Source organism: Bison bison, unplaced genomic scaffold, assembly GCF_000754665.1.
Source record: "Bison bison bison isolate TAMUID 2011002044 unplaced genomic scaffold, Bison_UMD1.0 scf7180017864184, whole genome shotgun sequence".
Classification (NCBI taxonomy): domain Eukaryota; kingdom Metazoa; phylum Chordata; class Mammalia; order Artiodactyla; family Bovidae; genus Bison; species Bison bison.
In genome coordinates, this window is record NW_011494756.1 from 1,808,231 (window position 1) to 1,817,614 (window position 9,384).

At 57.7% G+C, this 9,384-nt stretch overlaps 1 protein-coding gene across 2 annotated transcripts in view; it reads left to right on the plus strand.

Moving 5' to 3' along the window:
- NFAM1 (NFAT activating protein with ITAM motif 1) overlaps positions 1 to 9,384 on the plus strand; it is a 37,784-nt gene that overhangs the window by 15,792 nt on the left and 12,608 nt on the right. The window contains exons 2-3 of one of the 2 annotated variants that reach the window (XM_010843655.1): positions 3,689 to 4,018; positions 5,184 to 5,296. In XM_010843655.1, coding sequence (XP_010841957.1) covers positions 3,689 to 4,018; positions 5,184 to 5,296 — 443 coding nt within the window. The remainder of the gene's footprint in view (positions 1 to 3,688; positions 4,019 to 5,183; positions 5,297 to 9,384) is intronic. The other variant, XM_010843656.1, reaches the window with a different exon arrangement.

A 9,384-nucleotide genomic window follows, 5' to 3' on the forward strand; every position in this document is an offset into this window, starting at 1 on the left:
TTCTTTCCCCTCTGTCCTCGGGCCAGTTCTGGCCTCACTGTATGTGTGTGTTCCTGCTCCCACACTCTAGGATATCACTACCCCTTCCTGTCCTCCCCAGTCTCAATTATTGGTTCCCTCCCCTGGCTCCATCTGCTGCCCTGTTAGACTGGGAGCGTTGCGAGGGCAGGGAGCTCCTCCAGGCCTTAAGGTACTCTTTTTATTTTTTAATATTAATTCATTTATTTGGCTGCTCTGAGTCTCAGTTGCGGCCTGTGGGATCTTCGAGATTCATGACACAGGCGGGATCTGTAGTTGCGGCATGCAAACTCCTAATTGTGGCACGTGGGCTCTAGTTTCCTGACCAGGGATCAAACCCAGGCCCCCCTGCATTGGAAGCACAGTCTTAACCACTGGACCACCAGGGAAGTCCCTAAGTGAAAGGAAGAAAGAAACTGAAGTCGCTCAGTCGTGTCCAACTCTTTGCGACCCCATGGACTGCAGCCTGCCAGGCTCCTCCGTCTGCGGGATTTTCCAGGCAAGAGTGCTGGAGTCGGTTGCCATTTCCTGAGGTACTCCTAAATGTTTGTTGGGGGTGTAAACAGATGGTAGCTGAAAAGCCGTCGTGGACTCGGAAATCACTCTGAACCTGACTGTGGCTCTGAGCCTGAGCTGTGGAATGCTTCAGGTGGCTGCCAGCTGGAGCAGCCTGGACCCCAGAGGGGCTGCTTGGAGGCACAGGTCCAGGAGAAGTGGGGGAAGCTGGGCTGCTATGGTCCAGGCTCCGGGGTGCTGACATCCCAGTAAAAAGAAGGGACACTGGAGGCGGTTAGTACCATCGTCGGGTCAGAACCCAGTTGCCTTCCTCCAACACCGGGCCCTCCTCCTCCCTGTTCTTGGCCCGCCATCTCCCGACCGGCTGCCCTCACTGGTCCACAGAGATGGCCTCGTCCTTCCACATTTTTGGAGACAGATCCACCCCAGATCTGAGGTTCTTTCTGCGGTAGACCTGAGCCAAAGCCATCCCCTTCCATGGTCCTATCCCTCTGACCTTAAAATAACAAATCCCAGAAGAATACAGAACAATGGTCATCTATTTTTATGGATTTCCCCAGAATTTTAAAGACGGGCTTAATTGCACTAGCAGATTTCATCATTTTCTAGAAGCATGCCTCAAATGGGGATCATTTTTAAGACACTTGGATGGATGTCTTCCTGCTGGGACAAACAGGAAGGTGGCCCCAACAGCACAGCCAGCCTCCCCGGGCCTGGCATGGCCGCTTGGATCCTGGACAGGAGGAGGTGCTGGGGGAGGGGGAGAGGCCTCAGTGCGGCCACTTTCCTGGTGGCTTTGGTTGGGTTCCGGGCTTCCCTGGTGGTTCAGATGGTAAAGAATCTGCCTGCAATGGGAGAGACCTGGGTTCGATCCCTGGGTCGGGGAGATCCCCTGGAGAAGGGAATGGCTACCCACTCGAGTATTCTTGCCTGGAGAATCCCATGGACAGAGAAGCCTGGGGGGCCACAGTCCACAGCATAGCAAAGAGTCGGACACCACTGAGCGATTATCACTTTTCACTTCACTTTTGGTCGGGTTCCAACCTCCCGACCCCCATGAGGAAACACCAGGCTATCACTGTGCTCGCCGGGCTGCCTTGAAGCTTCATTGCGAGAACCAAACGGGAGGAGATGCGTAAATGTTGCAAGTGGTTCCTGAGCTGAGATCTGGGGACTAGGGAGGCGTTGGCTGAGTGAGGAGGTGGTGGTCTGGGCAGAGGGGACCGCAGAGGGGGCTGCAGAGCTGGGCGGTGGCCTGTGTGTGCAGGAAGGACACGGGGTGGGCTCGCTGGGGGTGGTGAGTACTGTTCATCTCACCTCCTGTCCTTCCCGGCCCAGCTGGGACCCTGGGGGATCACTGACCACCCCTTCCTCCAGTCTCTGTACCCACACCCTGTCCCTGCTGTGCCTTAAACCTCAGCCCTGACTCAAGGCTCCTTGTTTTATGACAAAATTAAAATATTGTTACAGTTAAACAGTCACCACCACCAGCCCAGAGATATAATGTGCAGTGTAACGTCCTCTCCCCTCCCTCTCTCCCGCGGGGGAGCCCCTGGGACCGGCTTAGCGGGGTCTCCATGCATGAGCATCACGTGTGACAAAGCCGACCCACTGTGACATCCAGATGTGCCAGTCGATCCCCTGGGACTAGCCTGAGTCCTTCAGGGGAGAGGATGTCTAGCTTGTTCCCTGGAGCTCCAAATATCAGTGTGGCCTGAGCTTGGAGGAATTATCAGGTGTGGAGGGCCATTGTCCCTGTCCTGGGGTCCCCCAGGGAGCCTGACCTCACTCCCCTGGGGACCCGGCCCAGGGCTGAGCTGGAGCCCCCAGAAGAAACCGGCCTGGCCTCTCTCCAGCCCCGCACCCCCTACAGGCGGGTGGGGGGCCCACGCCTCACTTCCACAGCCAAATAAATCCTGCTGCTCGCTCCAAGTGGCTCCAACGAATGATCTTCTCCCGATTAACAGCCCGGCCAGCATGTTCTCGGTGGCTCGCTGCCGACCTCAATTTAGAACTGTCTGCTGGTCGGCTGCGGGAGAAGGAAGGTGCGGGGTGGGCGGGGGGACAGGGCACACTGCAGCTGGGGGGCTTGGGCAGCTGAAGTCCGGGTGTGGGGAGGTGGCCACTGCTGACCCAGCCCAGAATCTGATGGGCACCTCAGAGCCTGCAGGAGGGTGGGGCGCCCAGCCAGGCAGACTCCTGCCTCAGGAGAGCTTTCAGACTGTTTTCCTAGGTGCCTCTGATGAAAGGCCCTGGAGAAGGAAATGGCACCCCACTCCAGTCGTCTTGCCTGGAAAATCCCATGGACAGAGGAGCCTGGTGGGCTACAGTCAAAGAGTCGGACACGACTGAGCTTCACTTTCACTTTACTTTTCTGATGAAAGGGGTGTTAGGTGGGGGCCGGGAGAAGACAGCTCCCCCAGAACTGCCTCAGTCACGGTCATGGCCATGGGGCAGCCCATGGAACTCCTCTGCATTGTCCGAGAACTGCTTTTAGGGGTGCAGTTTGCTACCCACTCCAGTATTCTGGCCTAGAGAATTCCATGGACTGTATAGTGCATGGGGTCGCAAAGAGTCGGACACCACTGAGCAACTTTTGCTTTCACTTGCTATATTTTATAAACACTGTACAAGTTCTTCTCCAAGCTCGGATTCAGGGAAAGCTTTGTCTCTCCTCACTGGTGCCTCCTCCAGGCTGGGGAGAGCGTGCCTATGCCCAGAAGGGCTTCTTCCTGCCAGGAAGCATTTCTTCACTTGGTTTCTTGCCTCCTTCCTCTTTGCTTCTCCTCCTTCTCCAGCTTTGGGTCATCTCAGGCCTGTGCTTTTTATCCAACGTGGCTTCTTGACCTTCGGGAAGGAGGGTGGTCGGGAGTGTGGGGTCTGGCGTCTTCCAGCCCCCGGGGAGGGGTTGCAGCTACCCTCCACACCTGCTGAGAAACTGAGAGTTAGCAGCTGGACCCCCTGAGCCCAGACTCTTCCTGCAAAACGGAGCCCTTACACACTCAGCTTTGAGTGTGTTGGGAAGCGCAGGTCATGTGTGAAAAGCACTCGGCACACCGCCTGCACCCATGCAGTACATGGCGAGCGTGAGCCCCGGTCCTCATGGGGACACGGGCACTGAAGCTATCACTCTGTCCCTTTCCTTCCCCGGCAGAAGAGCGGTCTGTGACCCATACCGGCCTCCCCATCCTGGTCTCTCTGGCCAACAGGGCCGTCTCCTTCAGCTGCAGCATCACCTACCCCTACACCCCCAAGTTCAAGGACTTCAGAGTCAGCTACTTCCACGTGGACCTCCAGGGCCAGACCAGCTCCGAGAAGAAGATCAGCTGCCAACCTGGTCCAGGCAGTGAGAACCAGACCCACACCACTGCCTGTCCCATCTTCCTCAAGCTGCCTAACTCGTCTGCCACCGGGACCTACTACTGCTCCGTGCACTGGCAGGACTCCAGGATGATCGGCGAGGGCACGTTCATCCTGGTCAGAGGTGAGCTTCCTCTGCGGCTCTTCTCTGGGCACAGGGTCCGGCAGGCTTTGCGGGCACAGGAACGAAAGTGGGGAATGTTTGCCTCCCCGCTCAGCTTTGGCACAACAGAGCTGAGCTGCCTCCAGAAGCCCCTAGCCACACAGGTGTGCCGAGATGCCCACCTTCGTGTGGAAAGGGCAGAGTCTGGGGTATGGATTGGCTCTGGCCACCTCTGGCAGGCCCTTGTCCTTGGGGTCCCTTTCGCACCATGGGTTGTGTGAGTGTGGAACAGAGCCTGGGGGCCTGTGTGTGTTTGTGGAGACCTGTGAGCATGCATGCGTCTCATGGACATCTTTCTGGGGTCAGATTCCTAGTTTTCATCACATTCTCAGAGGAGTGAGTAATGACTCCCAGAAGTTAAGAACAGCCCATCACCAAAGTCATGACCCTCTGACCCAGCTCTGCCATTCCCACTGGTCGTGCCAGGGTTTCAGAAGGCCATGGACCTGGGCTTGGCCCCCCAGTCCTGCGGTTTGCCAGGATGTGACCTTGGACTTGCTCTTCATGGCAACACCCCGCCTGTCAGAGGCTTTTCTTGGGAAGAGAGGGATCCTGAATGCAAGGGCTGGTGCCTGGTGGCAGGATGTTCTGGTTGAACTCCAGACACACATGTGCCTGCCATGTGGTTGGCGCTCTGCCGTTTTTTGGTCCGCCACATGGATGGAGGGATGGAGGGAGAAAGAGGTGGACGAAGGGATGGGTGGCTCAAGGGAAATGGCTGGACTGTGCCCTTGCCTACCCCTGGCGCAGGGCAGCACCTGCCAGGCCTGGTACAGACTCCGCCCAACCCCTGCTTCACCTCGCCTCTCCTGCCCGTGTGAGCACTACATCACGGGTGGGAAGGAGGAGACCCCAGGAGGTGACGTGGCTTGCTCAGGCCCCGGAAGTGCCTTTCAGTGGAGCCAGTGCCTTGAGGCAGGGGCACCTAAGGAGCGAAGGATGCGGTCCTTGCCCTTGCCAAAAATCAAGGCAGTGAACACAGGAAGGGGCTCGGCCAAGGCTAGTGTTGGGTGGTGGAGGACCTCAGCAGAGGTGGGGTCCGGGGGTCCTAGTCAGGGAGAGTTGTAAGGAGGGCTGGGGGTGGGGTGTACCTCTCCAGACAACTGACCTCTCTGCCCTCACCCAGACACAGGGTACCAGGAGCCCCCCCAGAGCCCCCAGAAGCTCCTGCTCTTCTGCTTCGTCGGCATCCTGGCCGTCTTGAGCATTCTGGCCACGGCCCTGCTTCTCTGGAAGAAGGTAGGGGATGAGGACCCATGGCAACCCTGCCCCCACCCTACTCACCGTGGCTTAGGGACAGCCCCTCCCAAGAAGGGTGCCTGGAATAGGTGCTTCTTGGGGCCATTTACCCCCGGGACCCCTGCCTCACCCCACCCCCACCCCCATGGCCACCAGATCCTTTTTGATCTTGTTGCGGGAGGTCAGGACTCTTCAGTCTTTTCCGGGGTCTCAGGTTCCTTAGAGTGTCTGATGGAAGCTGCAGGCCTGCATTTGTACCATTTCTAGCTCTCTAAGTTTCCAAAACCTTATCTCATATCTTCTGTGCGTGCGTGCTAAGGCATTTCTCATGTTCAACTCTGTGTGACCCTATGGACTGTGGCCCACCAGGCTCCTCTGTCCATGGGGATTCTCCAGGCAAGAATACTGGAGTGGGTTGCCATGCCCTCCTCCAGGGGATCTTTCCGACCAGATTCGACCCAGAGATCAAACCAGCGTCTCTTATGTCTCCTGCATTGGCAGGCAGGTTCCTTTTCCACTAGCACCACCGGGGAAACCCATATTCTCTGGATCCCCAGCAACCCAGAAGGAAGGAAGGAACGTTTCCTCAGGGCTGCTGGGTGCTGGGCACCCTCCCCTGCATGCTCCGGTCAGTTGACCTCCGTCACTTCTTCCCACTTTACAGCTCTGAACAGTGAGGTTCAGAGGACCGGCCCACAATATGTTTCTTCCCCACTGCGGCTCTTCCAAGGATAGGGACAGGTGGGAAGGCTCTGAGTCTTCAGAGCAGCCCCTGGGCGGCAGACTAGGTGTTGGACACAGTAATCTGAGGCAGGGGTGCCAAGGGACTCACCGCAACTTGCGGACCCCCAGCCCGGGCATAGCTGTGTGAGCACACAGGTGTCTTCCACGGGCGGGATGAGGGCCGAGCTGTGTCCAGGCAAGAACTTGACCTACTTCAGCCCTTGCTCTGCAAAAAAAAAAAAAAAGGATTTTAATGATTGGATCTCAATGTCCAGCGAAGCGAGGGAGGCTCTGGTGCAGAGTAGGAGGTCACTAAAGAGGGGACGACAGGAGAGGGTGGACCTCAGAAGCCTCAGCTTGACTTCTATCCCAGCCCCTCCCCCTGCCACACTGCCTCAGAGACCCCTACCTCCTTCCCCGCGCCCTTCCGCCTTCCCTCCCCTCCTTCCAGGAATAGCTGCTGAGTGTTTAGTGTGTGCCAGGCTCTGGCCTAAGTGCCAGACCTGGTGGAAGGCAAGACAGGCAGCCCCTGCCCTCTTGTCAAGTTTCCACCCTCTCTGAGCCTCAGTTTTCTCCTCCAGAAATGGGGTTAAGGACAGATCCCCTCCTCCATGTGAAAAGGTGGGCGAGACCACATTGGCCAGATGCCAGCAGGTGCCTGGCCCCTGTGGGAGCACAGTGCAGGGCACCTCCTGCTGTCGTCCGTGCACTTGGGGGCAGGGGCGCTGGGGTGAGAGCCCGGCCTTGAAGGGGAGAGGGCTCGGAAGGCTGGGAGCTGCCGCAGGGTTTGTGCCGCCGAAGAATTTCCCAGAGTTCCCTGGAGCTGCATCCAAATCCGGATGTGGACCCTGTAGACGCTGCTCCAGAACTGGATGGCCCGCATGGTTTGAACCCTGAGCTGACCACAGGAACAAAGTACACAGCGGGGTCCCCAGCCAGAGACAGGCTGGCTGGCCCACCTCGGAGGCCGAGGAGGAAAAGGGACAGAGGACCCCAGGAGCACATCTGATAAACGCATCAAAGCTGGGAGCTACTGACTCAGAAGAGGTAGATCAGTCCTGTCCTGAAAGCGAGTTCGAGGGCTCCCACTCCGTGAGATCAAGGTGGGCTTCCTGGAGCAGGCAGCCTCCGACGTTGGTCCGTCCTCATCCTTGCGGGGCATCGGATACAGCAGGTGTCCCTCCTCCATGGCACACTCCATCCTTGGTTCTGGAATCCCCAGGGGAACCCTGCGCTGGGTCACCCACATTTCTGTGGCCTCTGTATATCGGCACATCCCAGGCCCCTTCCTCAGAGCTCCCCTCATCTGTCTATACTCTTCCATGACTGCTACGCTCCTGGGATTACAACCCCACCCAGTGTGGCTGCCCCAAGCCCTCCCTGCGCTCCAGATCATGTCTTCTCCATCCAAGTGCCCATGGGCATCTGCACCCACCTTGTCGGGAACAGCGCTCCTTGGTCCCCAGCAGCCAGCATCATCCCAGCAAGTAGCAGCACGCTCCAGATGTTCAGACCGGAAGCCCTGGTGCTGTGCCTGTCTCCCTGCCACCCCCACGACTGATCCCTGGGCCCGTCCTGCCGGCAGTCTGTCCACGATCTAGCTGCAACCCCAGCCCACGCCTCCATCACCCCTCGCCCAGAATACGGGTCTCCCTGTTCCGCTTGCTTCTTCTCACTCTGCCCCCCACAGCCTTGTTTCTGTGTCACCGCCTCTCCCCCCACCAGAGTGTAAGCCCCAGAAAGAAGCCCCAGGCTTGGTGTCTGGGGGAGCCTGCCACACAGTGTTCGTGAAAGGAATGATGGAGTAGTGAACACTGAGACCGGAAAGATGAGTCTGAGGTGGCCAGGCTGCGAGGGGGCAAGGTGACAGTATTGCTCCCACCTTACAGAGCGGTAAACAGAGGCTTTACGGACTTCCTGAGCAGCTGAACGGTGTATTCATTTGAAAATCACAGTCAGAAGGGTACATGCTGATGGTCTGGGACGGGGCACCCAAATGGGACAAGGCTGGCTCCAGGGAGCGTCACTTCCACCGCAACACAATGCACTGTTTCCAGGACCTGGATTCTTTCTCACGCTCCACTCCTGTCTCCGGACAGACAAGCAAACTCTGAGAAGTCCGTCCCAGCCCCTGGCAGACCTGGACTCCTTCTCATGACCCCACAGTGCCTCTTACCTTCCCAGTGGCCTCCCCCCTCCACCCCCAGCCTCAGTGGAGCATCACGAGGCCAGGCCTACCTGGGTCTTGTCACCAAGGAGTCCAGGAGAGCCCCTGCCCATGAACCCACACCCACCAGCTCTGGCAGTGAAGCAGGTGGTACAGAGGAGGGGCACTCAATTTGAGAACAGGGCACCTGTGTTTGATCCAAGCAGTCACCGACTAGCTGAACAAACTTCAGTCTCCCCCTCTGGAAAGCAGGAAGTCCATGCCCACTTCCTCAGGCAATTATGAGAATTAAAGTAACAAAAAGAGATGGTTAGACAGCATCACTGACTCAATGGACATGAATCTGAGCAAACTCCAGGAGACAGAGAAGGACAGAGAAGCTTGGCACGCTGCAGTCGATGAGATTGCAAGGAGTTGGACATGACTTACTTAGAGATTTAGCAAGAATAAGTCCTAGAATTCTTTGTAAACTATAAAGTGCTGCCTGAATGTCTGCCTCTGTCTGTTTGGGAGACCTACACATCCCAGAAGAGCCAAAACCCCAGGTATTGTCAGGGCAGCATCTTGGTCAATCACACAGACCTGGGTTCAAATCCTGCCCCTGCCGCTTCTGGCTCTATGGCCTCGGGCAAGTTGCCAGCCCTCTCTGAGCCTTCAGAGCCTCCTGTGTGGAACAGGGATGCGTGTGAAGACTGATCTTGCAGGTTTGTGGAGGGGCGCAGGAGGTCAGGCAGGTCGCGCATTTAGAGCCCCACCTGGCACCCAGTGAGGCTCTGTCCTAGCCCTGACCCATTATTATGCTGTGACTGGGGATGGCGCTGGCTTCTGCCGGAGAGTTAAGTAGCTCTCGAGAGCTAATCCCAAGTAAATGGGCTGGGGACTGGCAGGCGGCCAGGGTTTTTAATTAGCTCCTGCCCCGAGATGAGGCTGTTGTTACTCCACTGTTGGCAGCACGGTGCCTGCGATGAGAGGGGGGCGTGTGGACAGCCTCCTTCTGCCTCTGCACGGCCTCCGGCTCCCAGAGCCCCCACCTCCCGGAAGGCCCCCACCACCCCACCGCCCCCGATCCTCCGCTACTAGAGTTTCTTGCAGCACCCAGCACAAGCTTTCTGAAACCGCCTTCTGATCCTGGCATGTCCTGCTTGCAGCCTTCAGACCTTTTCCACCATCCACCCTCTGCTTGCAGCCCGGCACAGCT